This window comes from Mustela nivalis (genome assembly GCF_964662115.1).
Source record: "Mustela nivalis genome assembly, chromosome: 12".
Taxonomy (NCBI): Eukaryota; Metazoa; Chordata; class Mammalia; order Carnivora; family Mustelidae; genus Mustela; species Mustela nivalis.
This window is the reverse complement of record NC_139031.1, coordinates 13,616,191-13,643,276: the sequence shown is the minus strand read 5'-3', so window position 1 is coordinate 13,643,276 and position 27,086 is coordinate 13,616,191. Positions and strand designations below refer to the sequence as shown.

Genomic DNA, 27,086 nt, shown 5'->3' with positions numbered 1-27,086 from the left:
CGGTGCCAGAGCGTAATGGAATTAGATCTTCTGAGGGAGATCTGCTGGAAGAAAACAGATCTCCCAAGGGGAGCTTTGCACGGCCCAAGTGCGACAGACTCTGAAGGCGGGGGGTGGTCCAAGGCATCTGCTTTGAATCTCAGTATGGGGGCACCTGGGTGGCTCAGCCGGTTAAGCATTTGGCTTGGGCTTGGGTCATGATCCCATGTCCTGGGATCGAGCCCTGCCTCAGGCTCCCTGCCCAGGGGCGTGTCTGCTTCTCCCTCTCCCTCTGAGATCTTTCTTGCTTGAGCTCTGTCTCAAATAAATAAATAAAACCTTAAAAACAAACAAAAAAAAGCTCAGTCCTGACAGAAAGGAGGGACTGAACAGGTAAGCTCAAAGGTCATGAGGTCACGAGGCCACCATCCCATTAGTGTCCTATCTATACTTTGCCTTTAGTGTATTCTCTGGTTTTCCACATATTTAATATTTGCTGAGGCTTAAATATTCTAGGTGATTGTTCGAAAACAGTGAAGTCAGACTCATAAAGAACATATACCTGGTTGTTTGGGGTAGGCTCCTGGGCAGGCATGACCTCCATGTCGGATCCCTGGTGGTGCGTTTCTAATTTAAAACTATATATTCTGAGCCGAACTATGGAAAGAGCCTAGATGTCCATCAACAGATGAACGGATAAAGAGGATGTGGTGTACATATACAGTGGTGACTGTGCCCAGGGGCTCCCTGTAGTCAGGGCCACAGGGGGAGTGGGAGGTTTCCGACTAGTCACAGAGAGAGCTGACGAGATCAGATGGCCGGACGAGGTCCAAGAGCGTTCCGGGTCTTCTCCGACAGCTCGGGAGCTTGGGTGTCAGAGCAGAGCCGTGGGTGGTAGGACAGGTCCAGCAAGCAGGTGTGGCAGGAGCACGGGCGGCAGGAAGCTGAGGGTGCAGGTGAGAAGGTGGATGCGGTTAGGCCGCTTGTGAGCTCGTGAAAGCAGGAGCCTGTGAAAACAGGGGCTGGGAGTGGGGCGGTCCTGAGGTCCCCCCGACCCCGGCAATGGAAGGCAGGCTAAGAACGACGGGTGAGAACCCCAGATCCCTGCGCATGGCTGGTGAGAATGCAGAACGGCAGAGTCGCTGGGGATAGTTGGGCGGTTCCGCAAGAAGTTTCCAGATAATCCAGTAATTCCACTCCTAGTGCGCATCCAAAAGAACTGGGATTCCTATTTCCGTACTGATGTCCACAGCAGCATTAGTCACAAAATCCAAACACACACACACACACACAGAACAATAGACGAATGGATAAACAAAATGTGGCATTTAGATACAATGGGATGTTACTCAGTCTTAAAAAGGAAGAAGAATCTGATGCATGTTACAAAATTGATGACCTCGGAGAAGACGGGTACAGGAAATAAGCCAGCACCAACAAGTAAAGGGCAAATAGTGTAGGATCCCACTTCCAGGAGGTACCCAGAGGCAGAGAGGAGAAGGGTGGAAGTCACGCCTGGGGGTGGGGTGCGGAGGGGAACGGGGTGGGATTGCTTAACAGGTGCAGAGCTTCTGTTTGGGACGATGACAGTTCTAGAAACAGCTGGTGGCGACGACTGCCCAACGGACCAGGTGGGCCCTTCTCGGGAGGCCCTCTCTCTACAGGCCTCCATGGTCATCTCGGCCGACCGTAGGTGTGGTGCTGTGTGATGAAAGCGTTCAGGGTTAAAGGACTTCTGAACGGTTAGCTAAGTCCCCAACGGTGTTACTTGGACCAGGAACCTCTTTAGTCTTATAGAACTAGTCTGGTTCTAGAAGAAATAAGCATGCCAGGCCAAGTTTACAGTGATTCCAAACAGTTTAATGTAATTCCAAGACAAAGTGTGATTACATTTCTACACATATACAATATGCATATGTGAGTTTACAAATTTTAATTAATAACTCGTTTCACCTCAGAGACCGAAAAAATGATCAAAAAGAAACTGTGAGTAACAAGCTATAACATAGTTCACCACAACGGGACCCCCCTTTCTCACCCTACAGTTAGTAATATTACAATTAAAATAACTATATTCTTCTATAATTTTTTTCTGTTAAAATCATCTCATAAATTTACAATGCTATTATTAGTTTCCAAGACTAATATAAATTCACTCCATTTTTCTACAACGAAAATGATTATTAATTTAGAAGCACACGACATCATGATGAGAAACACAAGCATTTTAGTAGCAAGGACTTGATCAGTTAAGAATTATTTTTCTTGTAAAACATTCTAAAGCCAAGTAAAATATCCATTCTTATAACATACCTATAATATGAGACTAAGGAATAGGTTACATAGAGGTCTACAACACATTGGTTTGCTTTTTTAAAAAAAGTAGACATTTATAAATAAAAAAGAAAAGAGGGACAATTCACATAGGAAAAAGAGGTACACGAGAAAATACTGTTGCACGCAATAATTTTCACAAAGATTAACATGGATTAACACTTTTCATTACAGAAACCGTACAGTGAAGGAACACAACAGACCGGGGCTTTCATAGGGCTATTGAGCTGAGATGACCTGGTGGAGGAAGATGTAGGCAAGGTGACCTTGGGGAGGGAGCCGTGTTCCTTGGACTGTTGACCAATCACCACCGGGTCTCCTCTTCCCGGCTCTCATTCTGGGGAGTGAGTCTTTCTATCCAGTGTCCGGAACTCATGGGCAGTTGAAAGGTAAACATTTCTACAGATCTGTTCTCTTTCCACTCTAATGGATCCCGCTCTTGGAAACGTGATATCGTATCAAAGGCTGCAGCTCATTACATATGGTCAACACAAAATGGGATGGAAAATTCCAGTCGTTCTGATATGCTGCCCCCCCTCACTCATCTGTGCCCTGGAGGCTGGGGACCCAGAGAGAGTGGCGGCCCCCCTCAGGGCCACCTGCCTCTGCTGTGGTGAGGTGGGTGACGAGAACCCCGCACCAGGCCTCGGGCCCACCTGGGGAAGGGGCAGCCTGGGCCGGCCCCCTGGCTCGTGGACGACGCCATTGCTGCCTGACTTCTGAAAGCTCCTCTTCCTCCTCATCCGTAAAGCTATACTCGTCCTATCAGAAATTTGGTTTGATATATATATACACTAACATATATATCACCATCTATCTCTACACAGTGGTTCTACTAAACTACAAAGTCTCCTGCCCCAAAGTAGGACTTTCTGGTCTACTTCATTTGGTTACAAAACGCACACAAAGAGGATGAGGAGATGCTTTGGGGGCCAGAAATGATTGTGCCCTGGAAAAGCCACGGAAGACAGCTTTAAATGAGCAGTAACACAAAAGTGAGAGGGAGCGTGAAAGGGTGGGGGGGAGACCCGGAGGCAGAGGCAGCGCCCACGGGACAGGGGGGCGCTGCTTGGAAGTGAGGAGAGGCGAGTGGGGTGGGGGCCGCTTCGTGTTCCATTCAGAAGTCACAGAAAGCTACAAAGGATGGGCATGGTCAAGTCACTTTCCACTTCCCAAGTTCTTTCTTATAACCTGAGCCGAAAACTATTAAAATAATAATAATAATAATATTAATAATTAATAATAATGATAATCATAATGATAAATCCATTGCCCCTTCCACCAAGCAAGTGAGTATCTAACAGGGAGGCAAGACCACCGCTCACGAGGCCAAGTGGGTCCTTCTTCCTGGCTCTTGAGAGCATCCTGGGAGTCCTAGATGCCTGCGTGGGGGGCTGTGGTGGCAGTAGGGGGTGTGTGGAGGTGGCCCCGGAGACACTGACCCGGACAAGGAGTAGGGAGGCCACACCAGGAGAGATCTGTGTGGAGCAGTTCAAAGGACACTAGAAGGAGCCAGTTTCAGATGCAGCGTCCTTTTTTTTTCGAAGCTAATTTCTATGCTTCTAGTTTTTAAACATATGGTTAAGCCCCAAAGACAATGACATAAAATTAATTTGATGAGTTTCAAGCAAAGGAAAAGACCAAACAGAGGGAAAGCAGGAGTATTATTAGGAAGAGTGAGATTTAAAAAAAAAATTTTTTTTTTACCCTAATGTTTCTTACAAGAACCTGTCAGTCATGAGAACGTACGGTCCACAGGGGTCACAGGGAGAACGCGAATGCATTCAAATGAACACACACAAACAGTTCCCTGGTCCCAGGCGTCCTGCAGTTCGCAAAGTCTTATCTGCTAACGGAATGCCCTTTATCACAGCAGGTCCTCTGCACTTGGGTTGTGGTAGGAGAGAAAACAAGAAACAAACTAAAACTCTTAGGGGAACCAGCATGTTCTAGGTTGTTCCTAGGAGACAGTGGAGCCCACTCTCTGAAGTGTCACAGGGACCATCTCTACTTCGAGGGTCTCGATGACCCACACTCCTCCCCCGGCTGCCCCTTGGTTCCCCAGCCTGTCCCCTGCTCAGCAGCACTTAACAGTCTGGAGGGAGGAATCTAGTGTCCCTCTCCCACCGACCTCGGCTTCAAATCTGAGTTTGACAAAGAGTAAAAAGTAAACACATCCTTCTGCATTTATTTTGTTTTAAAGGAGAAAAGGAATGAGTGACAGCAGGTATGTGGAAAGCCCAGCCGAAGTATGTGGGCAGAGGGGCGGCTCCCCTTGCAAAACACCGATCAGAATATTGCCAGGGGCCCAGAAATAGCAGCTGTACCTTCAGGGCCGCCTAAATCCCAGTGTCTTTTACTGCCTGGTGACTGGAAGTCAGTGGATCAATAGAAATTAAACACTCAGATCAAGACAAAATCAACAAACCGGGTATCTGTTCTCTCTGCCTCTTCCAGGATGTCAAAGAGAAGGCCTCTTTGGAGACAAGCGTTGATACAACAAGGCATGAGGTCTTCACATCTGGCCCAGGCTACGGACTCACCCCCTTCCCACTCAATCCAGAAATCTTTCACATTCTCTCGCGTTCACATGGAAACCAGTAAGTAACGTGGAGGGAAACGCTCGTGTTGGGCTACACAATGGTACGGGTAGAAAATACCTGCCTTGGAGGGGCATGGCCTCCAACTAAAGAGGCGATTGCTGGGGTCTGAAGATGTCAGTTAGAAACAGAAATTTTCTTTAAAAAGTACCAGTTCAAATGTAAACTATAAAACACTTTAACTATAAAACGTAGCCAGAAATATGCTTAAGTATCCACAGTCAATTACTTAGTTTACGCATTTAAAATGTGGCTCTCTTGATATCTTAGAAGGCTAACAGCATTTTACAGTAGCTAAAAACATATATACTTAACATGTGCATTTGAATATCACATTTCATTACAACACACAAAGAATAATCTCTTCCTTGGTTTAATTTTTGATGTAAAGATCAGCTATTTTCAGAATTCACTTAAGCAACAATGACCAGGGTGTGCATTAATCATTATTTTCAGCCCACACAGAGTTCATAGTCTTTTAAATCCCAAGATCAAGCTGGCTACATGATTTCAAAAAAGGCTAAAACCAGGATGAATGCCCACATTTGAGGTAATTATTGCCATTAGGTCACAGTTTGTGTAAGATAATGTATCTAAAACCTTCCTTAAAAAAATCTTTAGGTGTTCTGTCAGAATTCCAGAATACCTATTGAAACCAACCAGGATCTCAAATTCTGATTAGCTGGGTTTGCTTCCAATGGAGTCAAAGTTCTAGAAGGTTCTAGAACTCGTGTAAACTACCTAAGAATTTAGGCAAACAAGCCTGGAGCCAGTCAATAGAGAAGTTTTTTTTGTTTTTTTTTTGTTTTTTTTTTTTTTGTTTTTAAATAAAAAAGAAACAAAAACCCACCCAACACAACTGAGGAGATGTTTCATAACACATGGTAATAGTTTTCTAAAAAATTAAAAATCTCATCATAAAGCATTTCTAAATTCTTATCACTTTCAACCAAATTAAAAATGCTTTTGCATTACTATTAATCTCATACTGCGGCAAGAGACTCTCCTTCTTTATACCCTAAAAGCTGGCTGATTTTTCTGTTTACATGATCGTTCTCTCCATTTCTTTGAGAAGAGTATCTCCAAAGAAACCCTTATCTGGTTCCTCTAAGAGTCATCTTGGTTTTTCTCCTTCTCTCTCTCTTTTTTTTTTTTTAACACAAAGAAAAAAGTTCCTGGACACCAGACCCACACACGGTATTTACAGATTTGGTGTGAATCCCGCATCTGGTTCTACCCAGAGCTGAAGAGTGGATCGATTATAGAGACCAGAGTTGTCATGATATTTATCAGTGCAGTAAAAAATAGCATTTTAAAAAAAATATATACCTTTAGTATTGCCTTTCTAGAATTAACTATAAGCAAGAAAAAATTTATTATTTTTTTTTAAAAGAAGAAAAGAACACTTTTTTCTTCACTCCTAAGTTTGTTGTAGCAGCACTACTAAAGCTAGTTGGTATACTGGAAAGGAATCGGAAATGAATTCTACTGTGAATCAAAAGAAACGCCCCTAAGATTTTCTCTAAAAGTAAAACGGATTCTGCCCCTTCTGCTTGCATCCAAGTCAGGGCTTCCTCTCATTCAGACCTTCTGCTGGGTTGCACGCATGGGGCAGGGATGGGGAGGGGTGACATTCCTTCAAGGCTTTTCTTTCCACACATACTACACACACACTACACACCACACACACACACACACACACACACACACACAGAGGAGGTGGCCGAGGAGGCTGGTGGCTGCAAGCTCAGTTCTGGAGCTGGGCAGACCCAGGTTCAAGGCCTGCTCCCTCACCAGCCGTGTGACCCTGGTCATGTCACCAGCTCTCCAAGCCACATGCCTCACCTGGAAAGGGACAAATGGGGCCCCTTTCACACCGTTATTATGGAGACTAAACAAAACAAGGTAACCAGTGAGCAGTTTTGAGCACAGTGTTTGGCACACGGTAAACAGAAGTATCATTAGATGGTCTGTCAGAAGGCATGAAGCCACTCATTGCTGTTAATTAAAAAAGTGGAACAAAATGGTATCTCAGTGAAGTCCTGATGAACACAAATTTCACTAGAAACTTGGGAGATTTTGGACCACCGTCGTATTTCCTTTCCTTTAACGCGTGCTTTCTCAGAGCGTTGCTTCCTATGGGTAAAGAGGGCGTCCATGAGGGGCCCATGAGATAAGCTCATCCGGGGCTTGGCCTGGGGCCCTGCACACCGGAAGCATTGAGCAAATGCTGCCTCCAACTTCCTGGAGGGACACTGCACCTTTTAGCAAACGGGCGACAGCCAACACGCGGCTCCAGTGCAGCCGTCTAGGGTAGGGGCCCTCAGAGACCTGTGGGGAATGAGGAAGATCTCTGACAAAGCATCCTCTGCAGGAGGGTCACTTCTCTGTAAACGCTCACCACATCTCACAGGGGCGACTGGCTTGGAGCTGGCTCTCCTGAACTTCTGGAAGCTGCGAGAGAGATGTGATGGACTGCTACTGGCTTGGGCCATCCTGGGGTGCAAGGGTGCCAAAAGCCTTGGGAAGGTTTCTATTGCGTTTAAGGGTCGTTTTGCCATCTTCCATTCTCTAGCAGCCCGACTAGGATTTGACAGAGTCTAGTCTGTGGAGATTAGGAGGGAGAGTCCTAAGGCATCAAAGTGGGAAAGCACTGACACACCCAGCACAGCCCCGCGTGTACCCGACCCCCCGAGCTTCGGTCAGTCTCTGGGACAACGCGCCATCAGTCAAGCCCACGTGTTCGCGCGGTGCCTCCAGCTTCCCCAAGCAGCAGCATGTAGGATTACTGATCTCCACTTCTTTAAAAGATGAATGCAGTTTGAAATCAATGCAATAATAATAATAAATAAATACAAGTCAGGAGAGAGGTCAAAGAGAGACACGTGGAATCGCATCGCTGATGATGTCATTATTGCCCGGAAAGGAAAGAGGAATGCCATTTTGTCCCTATCTGGAGGTGTCTTTGAGAAGGGTTCTTTGGCTAAAGAAAGGAACAGTTACACCTTCCTTTCCAATTTGTTAAGGACAGCTCTGGCCTGTTCAGTTTTGAGGCTTCCCCATCCGAAACTGGCGAGACACAGCAGAGCCAGAGCAGCATGCAAAGTGCTTCCGGGGCCGGAACACTTCCTGGCAAAATGGCTCACGCTGGTGTCGTGAAGTCCCAGGCCAGGCCTGCGGAAGGGTCCTCGCCTCCCTGCTGAATTCCCTCTGCTACCTGAGAGCACCTCGTTATCTTCTTTCTGTGATCTGTCCTAGCAGCTCCTGGGCAGGCCAGCGGGGGCCCCACTTCCCGACCCCTGGTCCCAGCACCCGAGAGGGCCTGGGATGAAAGCTGGGGCCAGCTCACGGACACACCTCGCTTCACCGACCACAGCCCGTCAGCAGTAACTCCTTAAGCCTCCTCATCTCCTTCCTCCAGTTTCCAAGAAAGTCTGCTCCACTCACGCACACACACTCACACAACCCAAATCCTCCACCATAAGCTTGTTCAAAAATGAGTGTTCGCCCTTCCAGAGATCTGGTCGAGGGAAAGCAGCCTCTCGGCCGCTGTGCTGATCTCCCCTTCCCTTCCTTACATCCAACAGTCTGGTGTTCGGGCGGGTTGACTCTTCCAGGGTGAAGAGTGCAAGGCCAGCTGGCTTCCCCAGCCTGCAAGCCCCTCACCGCCAGTAAGGCCAGAACGCAGCTTCGGTCCAGGAGACAGCCGCTGGTTCGCCTCAACCCTTCTTCGCCCTCTGAACGCGATCAACCACATGCACCACTTCACAGTTTTAACTGGCATCAAGCCTCAGACTCTCCCACCGGTCAGCCTGCTCACCTTCCCTTGGAAACAGCCAGAACGCCACGAACGAGGCACTAAGTGCAGAAACATGGATGTGCACGCCCAGTCGCATCAGCGAGAACCCCTGGGGCAGAAGCACATCCCCCCGACTTCCTGAGGCTACAGACAGCTACATGGTTCTCCTTGACCTGTCCTTCCCAACCTTCGCCTCTTCCGCTTTGCTATGCTTCTTCGACTAGAGGTGGTTGAAGAACAGGTGATGTTCTAGGTCATTTATGGTCTCAACAAGGACGAGGTTGGCATCCCTCTACTTTAGAGAGCTTGGTCCTAGGGATGGGCAGGCTTTGGTTCATCTGATTTGCTGGGGTGACTCAGAGCCTGGAGGAAGGTACGGGAGATCTGGGCAAGTGCTACGGAGGGCACGAGGGGGCTTGCCTCACACACGGGGGTCTTTTGATTCTGCAGCTCTGTGCTGGGGACCCCAAGAGGAGGGTGCTGGGGGACAAGGGGGGCGGCGCACTCCTGTTTGCCGGTCAGCACCGGGGCTGGGCACGGCCTGACCTCAGCCTTGGCAAGCCTCAGTAAAACCAACAGTTCAACCTAAGACCTGTATTTCTGGGTTGGGTGGGCAGTATGTGGGCATCTCAAGCCAATTTTAAAAAGCCCATCACAAACTAGGTATAGTGCACCAAAGGGATGGCTTTGAGGCCCTGCTGTGCTCCTCTGCGGGCCGACGCTTTCCGGAGGCCCTGCCTGCCAGTGTTGGAGGAGCTGCTTGACTTTGTCAGTGCTCCTCTGGCCTCTTATCATCCCTCCACCTTTTTTTGGCTCCTAGTTTTGTCCCTAGAATTGCACGCCGAGAAGAGGTACTGGGGGTGGGAGGGGTAAGGGGGAAGAGATTGGAGAAGTGGGCAGTATGGTTGGTGAGTGGGAGGAGGGGGAGTGAGGCGGAAGGTACCACCTGCCTAGCACCCTTACATCCGCTCATTCTAGCCAGTGGCTTCTAGGAGGAGACAACCGTGTCTGCACTGAAGGAGATAAGGGCCACACCTCCGGGACACTGATGGGAAAAGGACATGTGGGGCAGCCCTGGGCAGAAGGGCTTATCTTTTGCATGACAGGTCAGTATCAGATGTGAAGCAGGCCAAGAATCTAGTTAGCGGATTCTAGAGGCACACGAGAGCACAGGGAATGTGGGAAAGAGCCACAGCTGAGGGCCGGGCCCTGGAGGTGCCGCCTCACAACTCTGCCCAAGCCACTGCGACTCTGGGAGAGTACGGCGTCGATGGTGATTGTGTTGTCAAGAGTCCAGTCTGGCCTGTGCACAGAAAAGGTCTTGATTCCTCTTCCAACTTTTGTTCTGTGGAGGATCTTTCTTAATAGCTCTTTGTGGACTAGAGATGACAGAAACAATTTTCCTAATTCCTGGGTCTTTCCTTTTTGTCTTTTGTTTAACAAAACTGGACACTGCGTGTCCTTCCTGCCTACTCATATACTCACAGATATAATAAGTTTAAATATTAAAGAGAAAACACGAAGATACTGGGAATAAATGTGCATTTAAAACCCCAGCTAAAATATCAACATGATGATCTTGATAAAAATTACAGTGGAGATAATCAGAACAATTAGGACAATAATATTATCTTTAGGAGCAGCATGGAACGTTCATTCCTGATCTGGAAGAAAACAAAGAAAATCTCAGGTGAAAGAATGAGACTTCCAACTTAAGTCGACAAAGAAATTTTCTTTCAAATGGAAGGCTACGTTGTCTTTTCCCAGAGGAGATCAGATCTAGGAAGGGCTGGGAGTCAGCTCTATGAGGGGACCCGGATGCCACCCAGCAAGGCCATGCGGTCTCACGTGCAGCCAAGACTTCTGTCGCTGGTCAGGAGGAGACGGGACGGGGCTCTGCTGCCATCTGGCTGCTGCCAAGTCAGGACAGGCCGGTTTTCCAGGCTGGCTCTGAGAGGGCTCTGGCTCATGTGTCCTCCAACGACTTTTCTCCCCCACTGTCTCTGGACTGGTCTTAGGGAGACGGCCCTTCCCCATGTCCCGGGAAAGGAGCATCCATCCATCGGTCAGTTGGTGGGTCCCCGAGGAGAGTGTCCTGCCCTGGGGCGAACCTCTCGCAGGCTCACTGGCCAGGGCCTGGGGGCTGCCCGAGCGTGTGCCTCCGGTGGGTCATGGTGTGTTTCCTTTCGGCCTCACGCCGGCACTAAGCTGGTTCCAGTTCGGGGATCTATTTCTTTGTAAGACGAGCAGAATTCATGGTTGGGGAGGAGGAATTTCCAGAGTTATTTCACAGCTAACAGCTAAGGTGATGGCCTGGCTTTGTTACCGAATTAAGGTGATCACGATAAAACCACTGTTCACAGTAGATGGTTGTGGGAAACGGCAGGGGGCAGGGAGCAGGAGGTCAAACTGCCCCAACTGGGAGCCATCTCTTTGCACCTTGGAGACTCGGCTTTGGGATCAGTTAGGACTCAGTATCAAGAATCAGACAATTAGGGCCACCCTTCCAAGCCCCATCTAAGATGAGAGTCTCCCAACATTCATGTACTCAGAGTAATTTTGCTATGAATGGAGATATCCCCCCCACGCCCACCCCCGGCAGTGTTCAAAGCCTGAGAAAACTTCCAGAATGTATCAATGGTACAAAGAGGGCAAGGGGTAAATTTCTTTGGAAACTTAAGCGCCTGTGGGAGTGTTCCAAAGTGCAGTGTAAGACCCACTCGTCACCCTCATAAACATCTCTCTGACCTTCTGCCCACCAGACCCCTCTAACACCAAAAACGAAGTCGAGTCTTGGGCAGGCCTGGCAACGTGAGGAAAGATGCAGCAGCAAACAAAGGTTGATGGTTGTCTACGAGGGAAGGATCCAGCAGAACTGGGAGAGCAATATGCAGTCGGCGCGATGAGAGGACAGGGGTGTGCAAGAGTGTGGGGTCGGGGTGAGGGCCTGGGGCGGGCTCCACCTCGCAGACAGCAGGAAGGCTGTGCCAAGCCCGGAGATGGCAGGTGGCCTCCTCTCCCCTGGGCTTCCGTATCAGGAAGGAGGCAGCCACCTGGCAAGGCCAACATTCCGACAACACGGGGGGACCTCTGCCCCCACAAAGGGTAAGAGCCGGGCCCCCCAAGCAAAACGAGGCAGAGTGGGGGGAGGTGCAGGGTGGGGAGTCTCTCGTGCTCTCCGTCTCCAAAGTAAAAGTCAAGGTTGGTCCACCCGCCCACCCATCTCCCACACCTCTTAAGCTCCCGGGGGCACCTGCCCATCCTGCCCCCTGCTCCTGTCGACTCCCCGACACCCCCCTGCTAGCAGACAGCTCAAAAAAGACAACAGGTATCAAAATTAACTTAAATTAAATTAAAGTAAAAAGAAAAGAAAACAAGGAAAGACCAGAGTAAAATGCTGCAACAGCACGAGAGAAGAGCTGAGCTGACGGGACTCGCCTCAGTGCGCGTCTTGGAGTACCGCGGAATCCCCCTCACCCCGCGTCTGTGGGTCGGTAAGGCACTAGGAGGGACCGGTGTCAAACCCAGGATGCGAGAGCCGTGATGGCGGCGCCGAGGGACACACGGGGAGGGCGGCATCCGCGCTCACACCCGCACACACTCGCCCACGCTCACACACCTGGACCACCACACTGCTTACATGCCTACGTTCTATCACTTTTTTTTTTTTTTTTTTGTGCAATTACGTTGAGGAATAGTCTATTGGTATCACTGGAGTTGAACACAAAGTAGAAAACGGGGGTGCTGACTGCTACATTCTACCAGGGTGTCGGCGACGACCGCTAGTCCTATGCTACGTGACTAGGGATTGGTTCAAAGAGAAAATAAACCTTCAGGAAAGGAAAAAAAAAGAAAAACCCTAAAGTTTGCAACACACAATACTAATGACACTGGAGGAGTAACATTGCTTAGGGATTTATCCAGAGTGCTCCGGAAGAGAAATGTGCCCTCCTTGCGGTGGGGAGGCGTCCTTCGGCCTGGCCACCCCTACCCCAATCAGTCCTGACACACGAACTACAACTGGGCTTGGCCAACCCCACGCAACCACTCCCCGCAATATCAGCCTCCTCAGGCCACGGCCTGACCTTCCAGAGGGCTGCTGACCCTTCAGAGTTCTGGAAAAATCCCTAATTCTTATGTTCCATCATTAAAAATCTATTGGATTTCCATATCAGGTGTCCCCGACAGCAAATTCTTAAATGTCACTTGCCGCCATATGAAAATAATCTTTGAGAAGTTCATAGATAAAGTTCTTTCAAAAACTGGGGCCCCCCCCTTCCAGAATCTTCCGTCGCTCTCTTCTCCTCTCCAGCTTGGTGCAGAATGGGTTCGTGAGCTGTGTTCTTTGTTACTGATGCTTTCTTTTTATTCTTTTTCTTTTTTTAAAATAAAAAGCATAGAATTCCCCTTCCTCAATCCCTTCTTTTTTAAAATGTTCTCTTCTCTGCTCTAAGTCCCCCACCTCCTAGTTCAAGTTTCATTTGTATCCGTCCCTGCCCCCTGCCCCCCCTGCCCCGTTGCATTGTTTGTGTGCCGCATCTTCAGTATAAAAAGCCCAGCTCCCGCCTTGCCCCTCCGCCCTCCTCCCCTCTGGCCATCCCCCCTCCCCTCCCCTCCCCTTCCAGTGTTTATATGTAAGGGTACTGGTTGACCTTGGCGGGGCTCAGTGGGTATCCAGTGTAGACGGTGGAGGCTGGAGAGGCGCTGATGTAGGTCTGGTGGGCAAACTGGGCTGGATACTGACTCGGGTGGATGGTGGGCGAGGGCAGGACCCGGGGGCCCATGCTCACGGGGACCTGGTGGACGAGGCCGGCCGGGTAGGCAGTGTGCTGCACGGTGTGGCGTGCCGAGCCTTGGGAGGCCACCAGGTGGGCCACGGTGCCAGTGGAGCCCAAGGCCGCGGGTGCCGTGTAGGTGTAGAGGTGGGGCTGGGTGGGGAGGTGGGCTGCTGCGGCTGCGGCGGCCAGGTGGGGGTGCACAGTGCCGTGGCTGGGGCTGTTGTGCGGGAAGGAGTACGGGGCCTGAGCCATCGTGGGGGTGATGTAGGCCTGCTGCCGGCGGTGGCTCCCGGCGCGCTCTGCGGTGATGTGCTGCTGAGCCTGGAGAAGGAGAAGCACCAGGAGAGGGCTGCATTGGGGGCCAGACACGCGGGAGAGAGACAGGGGAGCACGAGGACAGGAAGGGGAGGAGGGAGAAGTGGGAGGGAGGATGGAGAGGAGGAAGAGAGAGAGAAGGGAAGAGGGGAGCGGGGAGGCAGAGGAAGAGGAGGGAGGGAGGAGGGAGAAGTGGAGAGGGAGGAGGGAGAGAGAGAGAAGTGAGAAGGGGTAAGAGAGGAAGGGGAGGAAGGGGAGGTGGCAGGGGAGGACAGGGGAGTGGGGAGGAGGGGGAGGACAGGAGGGGAGGCCGAAGCCACAGGAGTGAGGGAAGATGCCTCTCTTGTAGGCTGGGAAAGCAACATCAGCCTGGCCTGAGAAAGGAACGCTTTCCCGAGTCCCCCGAGTCCCCAAAGTCCCCGGCTGGATGACACACAGACCAAGCCAGCCTGAGGAGGTAAGAGGAGACAGGATGTCTCCTAATGGCCTCCTCTGGCTGGGAAGTGTCAGAGGAACCTCTGAGCCGCAGCTGCTTCCTCCCTCACCGGGAAATCTTGTTCCCTGAAGTCCCAGGCTCTTGGGAACTCTGCTGTGGGAAGAGCCTCTCTTCCAGAGACCCAGGGTCCTGACGACACAGACACGTGCCCTCAGTTTAGCAAGCGCACCCCTTTGGACAAGGGGTTTTGGAACACAAACTCCCCATTGACTTCACTTCCGTGGCTCCTGTGAAGCAGGCCCCCGAGGCCACTCTGTGGGTCAGACGAGACGCAGGCCCTGCGCGCGCACGGGCCGCTGTGCCGTGGAGACTCTGCTCACGTGTAATTCCCCCTCAACGCCACCCACTGTCTCCGAGTCCTCTCTGCCCTCCCCTTGGGGTTCCCCATGTGTGGCCTGGTCTCCCTCACGGCAATGAGCCAGTCAGCCCGCCGTTGTCAGCCTGAAGGTCCTCCCCAGGCCTCCTGGTCTGACGGGGCCAGGACGCGGTGTGTTAGCCTCTGCCTGGCTGGGAGGGCGAGCTGGGGGCCATCCTGCTGTAAGGCTCTGACACCATGCCACTGAGTGCTCTGTGACACGAGACAACGGACTGTACTCGGGGCTGGCTCTCTGGGACCCAGGGAGACGTACTTCCCCCAGTGTCACCCATGGTGGCAAGAAGGCAGAGGTCCCTCGGGACCCATCCGGCCGCCAGGGGAATGCGGCCCACTGAGCCACGGCCACCTGCTGGGCAGCTGAGGCCGGAGGGGACTGCGGTGATCCCAGATGACTTGCAGGCCAGGGCCGGGCGGCACTCACCTGGCTGAGATTGAGAGGCTGTTGCTGCTGGAAATGCGGGCCTGGCCGCTGCTGCCGGTAGGCGATGGCTCCGGACGAGCTCCCTGAAGAGTGACCGCTGGTGGAGGTCACGTTGCTGGAGGACTTGGACTTGTAGGACGAGTGCTGACTGGTGGTGACTGTGTGGGGAAGAGCCATGGGTCACAGACGGGTCATAGGCCCTCCACTGCCCAGAAGACCCTGCCCTCTAGGAAAGCACGGCTGCTCCGCCAGGAAGGAGCTCGTTCCCGGGACCAGCCCTCAACATCAGCAACATCTCAACATCTCCCTGAGACCCGGTGAAGAGTCTACCGCGACGCTGGACTGGCCACTGGGCTTTGGAGCAAGTCCCAGCTTGTTGGACTTGGGACTCCCTGTCTGGGGACACCGAAGAGCACAAAAAGGGTCTAACGGAGGACAAGAGGAGAGGTCTCTGTAGCTCTTCGTGCCCCGTCCAGGGCTGTCTGCTGAGATCCGGAGACGCGGTGATCGGCAGGGTACAGGAAATGGAGCCTCAGGAAAAGGGCCACACACGTCCTGAGGGAAAAACTGCCCGTGGTGGCTAGGGGACAACAGGCGAGGCCGGGCCAGAGGATGCGAAGTATGAATGAGGCTCACATCACAACGAGCAGGCCCTTGACGGAACCGGGTTGGAGCAACTCTATTACGAGTCCCAGGGTAAGGAGATCAAGTCAGAGAGGAGACGGCTGGGGCCGGCAGGAGAGAACACTGATTAACTGCCGAGAGAAACGTGAAGACTGAAGGTCTGGGAAACTGGCCACTTGGGGATGGTGGACTGGGGTGCACAGTGAAGTCCATGGGGAGCCTCCCGGCCCCACGGGCAGCAGCCCCCCTCCAGGAAAGGGAGAGCTGCCTCACGGTGAGGGGGAGCCACAGGGTCCTCACAGAGACCCCCAATCTGACCGTGCATTGGCACGGTCCTCCCATGCCAGTGGGGGTCCTCCCATCCACCCACCATATCAGAACACCAGGGGAGGGGTATCTGGGCATCTCTATTAGCAACAAGCACCGCAGGAGAGGAGCCTGGCCTGCCAGGCCCCGGAGTATGGAGGTGTGCAAAAGCCAAACCCAGTCAGACTCTCCAAGGCCCTCCGAGAGCTGGAGGGTGGAGGGGTTTGGGGGGACGCTGCCGGGTGAGGGATGGAGAAGGAGTCCTTGCTGCTCTGTAGCAGGTCACAAACTGTGCCTGCCGTCTGGGCCCCAGCTGGGGATGCGGTCTCTCTGCTCCCACTTCAACTCTCTGGACATTCTGTGGTAATGAGCCTGAGCTCAAGGTATGCACAGCCTGAGACTGTAAGAGTTAGGAGTTTCAGATGAAATGGTGAGAGAGAGCCCAGCACGCACCTGCTACCACCACTGTGGGGACAGGGAATGGGGCCTGGGTCAGAGCACGAATAAGGACCCCCTGGCTCAGAGGGGGTCCTACAGGGGGGCCCAGAGATGAAGAGAACCATTTCCTCCTGCTGAGATGAATAAAGTGCCAAGGGCAGCAGAGGGCAAGTGCTGAAGGTCAAGCCTGAGGTGTGGCTTGGAGCCATGAGGGACATGCTCTGGTCGAGCCCTGCCTGGCTGTTCTCAAAGATCCGCCACCCTGTGGCTCCCAAGGTAGCCCCTGGGGGTCCTGCCCGCACTAGGTGAGTGGGAGGGTGCTGCAGAGTGTGGGTGGGCTGGGGAGCCGGGCTCTGGCGAGGTCCAGTGCCTGGCCTCAGTCGAGTTAGTTAACCTCTCTGTGCTTCCGTTTTCGTATCTGGGAAGCTGGGGGAATAGTGGTAGCTTTACGGAGGGTTCACATATGGGACTGTACACGGACCGCTTAGTACCTGTCACGTTACGCTCTTAAAAGCATTAGGTGTGTTAGCTACTGCTAATGACTTGATTATTGAGCCCTGTCCCCCAGCTAATGCTGCTCAAGAATGGGTGTCCACTCCAAGCTGGGACAACCAAGTCCCATCTCCTGGAAACGGACAGCTGGGAGGCTGGGAGTCGCTGGGCCAGAGTGAAGCAGTGCTCCGGGAAGCAGGCGTTGGGCTGCCAGTGCCCCGGGTCCTGGGAATTCTGGCTCCGGCCCAGCCTGGGACAGGGCTGCTGAACTTTTCCCTCGGCCTTCTTAATTCCTTCCAGTAAATTGTGTCTTAAGGCAGTGGAGAGTTCATTCTGCTGCCTTCCAGAAGAACCTTGACTAACCCAGAAGACCTGAGAAGGTGGCAGGAGAAATTCCCAGGGCTCCTTCCCGAGCTGAGAGCCACAGGAGGGGAGAGTTGTGCGAGGAAAGGGCCTGTGGCCCGCACAGCATTCTTCCTGACCCGGGCCTGGGGAACACCCAGACTCCAGCTGGGGTGCGGGTCGGGGGCAGCGCTGCAATATGGTCCCACCTTGGCCTCTCCGGGCCAACTGAGCACCAGGACCCCGAGGAAGGCTGCTTTCCTGCTTTTTCTGAGCCCGGGATGATGCTGGAGCGAGTGGCACAGTATTGAGAAACCGCCCAGGCTGGGGACCAGGAGGCACCAGCGTGAAGTTCCTTCCTGCCTCTTGCCTGTCACCAGAAAGACCGCGCAGCATGTCCTCCCGGGGGAAAACGAATCTCTCTCTGTGGCAGAAAATTACACCGCGGGCTTCCCCAGAGACAGCAGCGCCTGGCTGCTTGGAACCAGTAGCCGTACTGCAAAGAACGACCTTCCCCCCCCCCCCCACCCCGCTTTCTCTTTTTGGTCAGAAACAGCCCTCAGAGACTCCCAGCCGTTCTTGGGGGAAGGCGGTGGGGTAAGTGCTCAGAACGGCCCCCTGCCCATGTGGAAATGGTTAATGGACCTTGAAAGGCATGAAATACAGTTCCGTAAAGCTGTCCTCTCCCGCCTTTGTGGTTTCCAGACCCAAGGCTGCTGTCATGCCGGCAAAGCCAGCCCTCGGTCTCTGCGCTGCTCTTCACTCGGGGTCGGACTAGGTGGTCTTATAGTTTCAGTAACTGTCCTCACAAGGGTGTCACCTTCCATGGAACGGAACCAGCACCACAGGCGGACGCAATTCCAAGGCGGATTTCTAACCTGTGGATTCTGGCTCCTCTCTTATGCTGATTTAAAAGGCTAAGAAAAATTAGCAGCAACCACCTTTAAAAAAAAATTAATTCTAGGGCGCCTGGGTGGCTCAGTGGGTTAAAGCCTCTGCCTCTGGCTCAGGCATGGTCCCAGGGTCCTGGGATCAAGCCCGGCATCCGGCTCTCTGCTCAGCAGGGAGCCTGCTTCCTCCTCATTCTCTGCCTGTCTCTCTGCCTACTTGTGATCTCTGTCTAATAAATAAATAAAATCTTAAAAAAAAATTAATTCCTAAGTGACCTCAAGAAAGTCTATCTTGAACCAATTTTTATAGATAATTAACCATATTTTAAAGGGAATGTGACTGTCGCAGCCTCGAGGGGTCTCGGAGGGGCACTCTTGATGTAACAAAACCCACGGTCTTATGCTGTAGGTCTCAATCCCTGATCTAAAATCCTTGGAGTCACACATTTTTGAAATTCGGAATTTCAGATTTTAGAAAGGTTCAGTATGTTAGATTACTCCCAGCATGGCCTTGGGCACCAAACTGTAATCAAAGCCAAGAACATTTCTGCCCCAAAACCCAGGGATATTTTATGAAGCGACACAGAGGACTATGACAAAGAGACTGTGAACAGCCCCTTGCTAATTCAGGTCAGGCTTCACCACCACTGAGTTTGCTGTAAACTTAAAAATTGAGATTTAGGAGGGTTGTTTTTTTTTTTAACTTAAAAAAAATTACATATTAGAGAGAGCATGTGCACACATGCACACAAGTGAGCGGAGGGGAGGGGCAGAGGGAGAAGCAGATTCCCCACTGAGCTGGGAGCCCATGGGATCACGACCTAAGCCCAAGGCAAATGACCCGAGCCCAAGGCAGACGCTTAACCGACTGAGCCACCCAGGTGCCCCGGTTTTTGGAGTTTTTAAGACTGCAGGACTAGCTCAATAAAAGGGCCAGACTTCCTTAAGGGTTTCGGCAACACAGTCTTAAGACCTTTACTGTTAATTAAGTGGGAGAGCCCTTCACACCAAGCTACGTGCATTGCAACCTGCTATTAAAAAAATTTTTTTTTAAGATTTCATTTTTTTTAAACTCATCTCTACACCCAACGTGGGGCTCAAACCCATAACCCTGAGATCAACTGTCACACACTTTCCTGACTGAGCCAGTCAGGCGGCCCCTCGCAGGCACATGTAGGGCTTCCTGAGGACTGGAAAGTATGTGGCAGTAGAGATTTAAAGGGCCAGTCTCCAGATTCTGAGTTTGCAAATGTTATCTTTTCCTGAACGGATTCACCAGCCTTAGCATCCGCTGGTTTTCCTTTCCCACCTTCTCTCTCACATCCATGTGCCTCCCCTTGCTTCTCGCTCTGGAAAGCGGACATGGTGCCCCGCCTCCAGGTGTGAAAAAGCTGACGGACTCCTGAGGGACGGAGAGTCCCTCGCTAGCAAAGCCAGGCTGTCTTGGGTAAGAAACACCGAAGGCTGCCCAGCCTTCCCTTGTTCAGGCTGCAGACGCTTTGGAAACTCCCTACTCCACTGCACGAAACAAAATTCAGAGATGAGGAGGCTGTCACAGGGAAGCCACTTTTGAACTAGCTTGGCTGCCTGGCTGATGGCAAGGAGTGGCTGTTCATGAGGGGACAAGGCAGTGTCCCCATGGACTGGATGAGTTGAATCTGTAGTTCCGAGGCTCTGACACACATATTCGAAGTACTTCAACAGTGACAAGACATACAACATGACAGAAATGACATCCTTTGCCAATATTTAAACTTAAAAATATGCGATAGATCTAGTTTCAAGCAATTACTTAAGGGATATATGAGTAGAACTGCAAGGGCCACTGCTCTAAGGAGTCCTCGCAGTTCTTCTACTCATATATCCCTTAAGTAATTGCTTGAAACTAGATCTATCTCATATTTTTAAGTTTAAATATTGGCAAAGGATGAACAACTCCTCAGTGAACAACTCTGTTTGCCTTACAGGTTCCTTTGGTTCTAGAGAATGTTTCTTCCTGCTGAGGTTTCTACTAAAATCCTTGCCTGGGTAGAGAAAGGCTCTGGAAAGAGATGTCCTTGTGTCCCACACTATGTAGGCTGGCCTATGGCTAGAAAAGTCCCTAGAGACCCCACCCTCTTAGAAGGTCACTCTCAGTGACAGAACCTGGTGGGCTTATGTGTGGTGACCACCCCAAGAAGGTTCCAAGGCCTCCTGCAGCACATGACTTAGACGGGGGTCCTTCCTGACAAACGCCTCCCTGCATCTGAACAAAATCTTCTTTGACAGTTTGTGGCAGAAGAGCAGATGGCTTCTGGTTTACTCCCTAAATTCTTCCACTGGTGAGCATGAACAAGGAAGTCGCTGAAGGGAGACTAGCAAATCGGGGGGAGCCGCTAAGTGTATTGGAAGGTTATGCCTCAGCCTTCATTCTAGAGCCTAGTTTTCAGGCCTTCATGAGAGGCGCTGGTAAGGAGACAAGCACACTCACTATGACCTCTCGTCCCAACAGCGAGCTCTGAGGGGACGCCAAGGGGAGCCTACGTCACCCTCACCCGCCAAGACTCAGAGAAGGTTCTTTCCACATGGGAAGCTGCTCTGCTTGGTCAGGAACTCTCTAAGCTGGTGTCATACCAGACAAGCAAGGTGGGAGCTGGGTGGCTTTTATTTCTTATCTTTATCAGGCTCATCAGTGGGGGAGCCACTGTAAAGGCAGCAAGGTAGTCTTTACAGAAACAAAAACGTTGAAACAGCTGCTTCTACATGGTGGTAAGCAGAATCCTACCCTGGCTACCTGAGTGAAATCCTTGGGTTAGGAGCTACAGTGGCCCAGGGCTTAGGAGTCTTCACACAACACGACGCTCGTCGCAGGACCCAAGGAAAACCGTGCGCGAGAGGCAGAGGGGTGTCCCGGCCCCCGATTACCTGGCACCAGGCTATCACACTCCACCAACACTTCGCTGGCCTGGGTTTTCAGGGGTGGCACGATGATCGTGCGGGGGTTCCCGGTGCAGTGGGTCTCCAGGCCCCCCTTGGTGTCAAAGGTGTTGGTGTGGTGCCCAGCGCGGTGCTGCACAGAGTAGGGGCTGGTGTTGCTGGAGGAGTCGGAGTAGGGAGAGTCGTGGACCGTGACACAGCTGATGACGTTTTTTCTCTGCTTGGAGACAGTGCTGAAAACAGAAAGGGAGAAATCAGAACCGTGAGGCGGCTGTGAAGTGAGAGATACAAGCAGCATTCCAGAACTGGCTGTGTGAGAGGCCCCTCTTGGTGTTCGAGACAGCAGAGGTGAGCAGAGAGGGGAGAGGGGAGTTGGAGAGGGGGCAGGAATGTGACATCTGTCCTCTAGACCCTCATGAGGAGACGAGGCACACAAGTGTCACCCGTCCAACCAGCAGTGGGAGGAGGAGGGGGCTCATGAAGACAGGAGAAAGGGGCTGGAGCTGGACCCACAGGTGCTTCTGGAACCTAGGAGAAACTTACAGGTAGCCCTGGGCTCTCCCCCTGCAGCAGGGCTTGGCAGAACTGCAGGGGAAGCACCTGTAGCCCACAGCTGGGTGGCAGTACCCTCTGAGCCACTGGAAGGGGACAGCTCTGCAAGCAGAAAAAGCCCAGCAAGACCCTGCAGCCTGAGGTCCTGGGCTGGGAGAGGAGCACCGTCAGCTTAGGCTCAGGCCTTGGAGATCTGGTGAACGCAGGCAGGAGGGAGCGAAACATCCAGGAGGACGCAGGATGCAGAGAGGGGGTGTTAGAGTGAGGCTCTGAGAGGCTGACCGTACACAGCCCGGGTCAGACACTCTGGGAGAAAGAAATCGGGAGCTGGACGGGACACCCTCAGCCACACCTGTGCTGTGTGGTCTTACATGCAATGACTTTGTGGCACGGGCCACTCAGATGTCTGAGAGTCTCTTCCTTGCAGGAGGCCTGGCCCTCCTGTCACCTTGCCCCCAGCGAGGGCCAAGGACCAGGGAGGGGACAGCTCTGTGTCTCGGGGAGGTCAGAAAGGCTCCCACGGGGAGAGAGTTGCTCAGGATCTCTGGTTTTCCGCTTGTATCTGGAACTTTGTTCTATGCTGATAGAGAGGAACGCGCTCGGATGGCTTGTGGCCAGCACATTTTCTCTCCCAAGATATTTATGTCGGTGCGGCTCCTCTGGGAACCAATTCTGTCTGCCTCCAGGACACGCTGGTGGGATGATGGATATGGGATTTGTTGCTTATTGTGAAGGTTTTAAAAATGGATTTACATCTATTTTTGTATATTGATCATCTATTTTTAAGAAATATCGACTGCCTACGTCAGATGGTCAGTTTCCAACTAATTTGCTAAGAGAAGAAGCTGCTATTTATGGAACACTTAATGGAACGACCATACCCCCTCCCCCAGGTGTCTTGCCCAAGGTCACGCGGCCAGTCACAGGCCAGACTCTTTCCAAGACAGATCCCTGCCACCCTAAGGGCAGCAGAGATGTGGGCGAGCTCGAGAGCCCTGGACAGCCAAAGAGGGACCTACAAAATGCTGGGAGGTGAGCCCACATAAGGTCTGAGCCCCCCTGCTCCCCGAAGCCTGGCACGACTGACATTTGGGCTGAAGATTGGCCACATATTTTGTCCTTCTTGGTTCAGGGTAGAAGGGTCCCTCCCTAACTGTGTCCGTGGCTCAGTACATGGGCCCTGCGGCTAGCACCTTCCGTACCTGCTGGCTGTGTGGCCGAGGGGAGTTAGCTACTCAACCTCTGAGTGACTGTCGCCTTCTCCGTCCAACGTGGGTAACGACAGTACGTACATATACAGGCTGACCTTGAGAACTGAGAACATACACGGAAATGCTTTGGACAGCAGACGGCATGGGGTAAGCGCGTACAAGTCAGCTGTTATAATGAGCATTCTGGGTTGTGTTACCTCATTTAACACACGAAAAAGGGTTTGCAAAAACAGACCCAGGCAAAGTGGATTCTGTCGAGGCACGGATTGGATGGAGAAGTTTTTAGTCTATGAATAAACCAGAAGATCGATATGAAAGGAACGGAAACTCATTAGTTAGCTACCTTGGAGATCTGTGTGACGGTGTGACGGGGGATTCCTGCTCAAAGAGCTACAACACGTGCCTCCGCCCTTGAGATGATTAAAACTGCAGTGGGGGACTGTATAAAAACATGACAAGTAAAAGAGCAAAAGCTTTAAAATAATCGGTTAAAGAGAATAATGGATGTCACAAAGGCTTCTGTGACGAGCTGTCAAACGAGTTCTGCTGATGACAACTGTTAGGAGCTCAAAGGGAGGCGACGAATGGATTGACTGCATAGACTTACAAGCTCTTCACGTTAACTTTGATAAAATAGATACACTTTAATTAATGAAGACCTATGCTTCCTACTTTTAACAACTGAAATGCAAAAAGCCCATACGCTTGTTCCTCAAAAAGCTGAACACAGAATTACCCTAGGACCCAGCAATGTCACTCCTAGGTACCTGTACAAAGGAACAGAGAGAGGGGATGCAGAGAGACACTCGTAGGCCAGCGTTCACAGCAGCAGCACGTGCAAGAGCCCAGAGGCGGAATTAATGCAGGGCCCCCCTTCCGCCATGCATACACCATCACCAAACGGTCCCAGGACCAGAGGAAGAGGCCCCGGAGGCCAGGACTCTGTAGAGAGCCCAGTTCCAGAGCGCTTGAGGGGAGATGTGTCGCCCTGTCCTCCATGCTCTGCCACAGCCAGGTCTGTGTCATGAAGACACATACTGTGTCACACAGTATGCCGCTGTGTCATACACGGTGAGGCGGAGGTCATCTCGCCACACAGATACGTGTTCTGCTGCAGGTGCGCGGACCCCACGTGAAGAACAGAAGCTGGTTTCCAAATGTGTCCTGGGAGCTGGTGTTCGAGTCCTGGTTCCACTGTCCATTCACTGGTGTGGCCCGGACAGTGGCCTGGATAGTAGTGTGACCCAGGACATCCCTCCACTTCAACCTGCTTTGAAATCTGTCAGGGAAAGTGCCATGAAAGGATCTACTGGGCGGGTCCCATCAAGACTTATTAGTGAGCTTCTGGACTCCGAAAGATGGCTTGCCGACAAGAGTCTCTCAACGGCTGACAGCTCAGTGTGAATGAGCTGTGAGACTTTAGGGCCCTCTCCTGATGGAAACCCTGGTGGGACTTTCCCTCAGAGGCTGAGGATCCTGCATGTCAATGTCTTGCTATCTACAAGGAGTGTGGGGTTAAACATCAAGAAATAGTTCATGGGTCCCGCCTTTTGTTTTCAGAGCTCACTATGCCTAATGAGCAAAGAGCCAACAACACAGCCCAGGGCTAATTTATGTATCTTTTTGGGTTTGCCTGTGACAAGCGGAAAAGGTGAATTGATTTGATAGCTCTGTTTTTAATCTCTCCTACTGTTAAAAATCTCTGCACTCTGTCCAAATACACTATGCAGATTTGAGGACAAATGGGAAGCTGTTAAATGAGTCACTTTAAAAATGAGCGCACATTTGACATCACCACTACGGATTCTTCTGGCTCAGAGGTATTGATTCCACAGGGGTTCATTCCACTACAGTGTCTAATTATTATCGATAGTTTATTAATCTCGTTACGAATTGGGTAATACAACGGAGAGAGAGAGGAGTAGAATGAGAAACATTTCCTTCAATGTCCTCGGCAGAACACCACTTCTGAGTAAAGAACAAAGCTCCCAGAGTTCACAAATTGCTTTGTGTTGTCATGGCAACAGCTGATTTTCATCACTTTAAAATGATGGGAAGAAATAAAGATCTTGGAAGTACAGAAATCAGCCCCGATGGAGGAACCCCTGCTGGAGGAACGGACACAACCGTGGGGCTCCTGCCCTGTCAGGCCCTTTCTCGAATGGGCTTCTGATTTCTATTTGCCAGTCTCCGTCAACCCCATCCTTCAAGACCCAGGTCAAAACTCATCTCCACAGATAAACTTTGTGTGACTTCCTCCGTTGCTCTGCTTCCACGGTCAGTGCTGTAGGGGAGAAACAGCACTCTTCTCTAACTACAACACTGATTAATGACCACAGACAACATTTATTTGATGTACAACTGCTGGTCAAAGTGCTTCGCAGACGCTGTCCCCCTGAGGCTCACTGCAAGACTGCACAGTGAAGACCATTACGCTACCGGCTAGAATACCTAACAGGAGATCTATTCCCTTAACAAAGTCTTAAGTGCATGGTACAGCGCTGCTGACTTTGGGTGTAGGTGTCGCCTAACTCACGCCACCGGCCAGGGAAATCCCATTGCTCAATTCTACGAACTTGACGATTTTAGAAACCTCGGGCTAAGAGCTTTTTGCATATTGCAGAATTTTCCTCTTTTTAAGGCTGACTAGCATTCCACTGTGCGCACGTGCTGCATTTCCTTGGCCCATTCTTCTGTCCGCTCATCTGAGGGACACATAGGATGTTTCCACATCTTGGCTACTGCGAATCATGCTCCGGTGAACGCAGGAGTATAGATACCTCTTCGGTCCTGGCTTCGCTCTCCTGGACGGACACTCAGAAGTGAGGCTGCCGGATCGACAGTAGCTCTGGTTTTAATTTTTTGGAGGAACCTCCATAGTTTCCCGCTGTGGTCGCATCGGTTTGCACCCCATTCCTCCTGGTCTGCCCGCATGCTCGTCCACATCTTCTTTGCTTTTGTTTTTTTGGTAACAGCCATGCTGACAGGTAGATGGTGATACTGTGGTTTTGATTTGTGTTTTCCTGATGATGAGTGATTCTGAGCATTTTTTCACAGAGCTGTTGGCCACTTCGAGTTTTCCTTAAGAAATATCTACTCAAGTCCTTAGTGCACTTTGCAGTCAGGTTACGCTTCTCTGCTGTTGAGTTATTCTGGGCTTGCACTCAGTACATCACTCTGCCGCATCATCTCTCTTATGCTCCCCCTTCCTGCCTACAAGCACCAAAAATGCTAACTAAGAGTAACTCCTCCTTCTGGTGCTGGTGACAGTGGTCTTCTCTAATGGGGCACGGGGCTGGCCACAGGGACGGCTGTCTCAGCTGACGGAGATGAGAGCTGCTGACCACCCACCTTCATGGGGGACGCATGCAACTTGCTGTCCTGTTCCCATTCCCCCTCCACCCAGTTAGAAGCACACGGCTGGGTGCCTTGAACCTAGTGAGGAGAGAGGCCAGAAGCCGATGCCTCTAGGCTAATGAGCTCTTTCCAGTGCAGTACACAGCTCTCAACTTAAAGTCATTAGTGAGGCTACAAAAATCTCCATTTTAAATTTGGTGCATATGTTCTATTCAAGTTACATTATGCACACACTGATATCTGTGTGTACCTCTCTCCTTCTCACACACACACGTACGTATTGCTAGGAAGACTGTCGTAAGTGACCACCTTCTAGAAAATCAGAAGCAAGGCACGGAAGGAGCCATGGTCCCCCCAACCCCCACCACAGAAGCAGGTGTTCGTCCTTCTTCCGCTTCCTCCTGTAACGGGGCCACTGAACGCTGCTCCGCCTGTGGGACCTGGCCCTTCCTGCCTGCTCCTCCCGCGGCCCCACGAGGCTGCGACTACACATCCGAGGTGGCTCTGACACACGCTGTGGTGTCAGGACAGGCTGCGGGGGAGCCTCGGGTGTGGTGTCTCTTCTTCAAAATGCAGCCCCTCCACACAGCACTCCCCCCGCAGGGGTGTTTCGAAGGAACAGAGGATGCGGTGAAGTCCGCTGGACTAAACATCCTTCCGTCTCCCCAGAGGAGTCGGACGCTGGGACTGTCCCTCAACCTGAGGCTACACTGTGACTTAACGCTGCAGAACAATACAGCCCCTGCAGTGACACCATGCGTCAGGCTCCTGCTTCTTCACTCAGGCCTACAAACGAGGAGGGGAGGAAGAAGCAGTACGGTGGCCGGTGGCTGGCCAAGGGCACGGGGTCCACTCTGCGC

The 27,086-nt window shown here is 51.6% G+C and overlaps 1 protein-coding gene across 4 annotated transcripts in view; it reads right to left on the bottom strand.

The window, feature by feature from the left end:
- Nucleotides 1-1,817: 1,817 nt before the first annotated feature.
- Nucleotides 1,818-27,086, bottom strand: part of HIPK2 (homeodomain interacting protein kinase 2) — a 180,415-nt gene continuing 155,146 nt past the window's right edge. For 2 of the 4 annotated variants that reach the window (XM_082693876.1, XM_082693875.1), the window contains exons 13-15: nucleotides 21,095-21,339; nucleotides 15,099-15,256; nucleotides 1,818-13,811 (exon numbers count right to left, since the gene is read on the bottom strand). In XM_082693876.1, coding sequence (XP_082550002.1) covers nucleotides 13,341-13,811; nucleotides 15,099-15,256; nucleotides 21,095-21,339 — 874 coding nt within the window. In that variant the 3' untranslated portion in view covers nucleotides 1,818-13,340. Of the gene's footprint in view, nucleotides 13,840-15,098; nucleotides 15,257-21,094; nucleotides 21,340-27,086 lie in introns of all 4 variants that reach the window. The other 2 variants (XM_082693873.1, XM_082693874.1) reach the window with 1 other exon arrangement.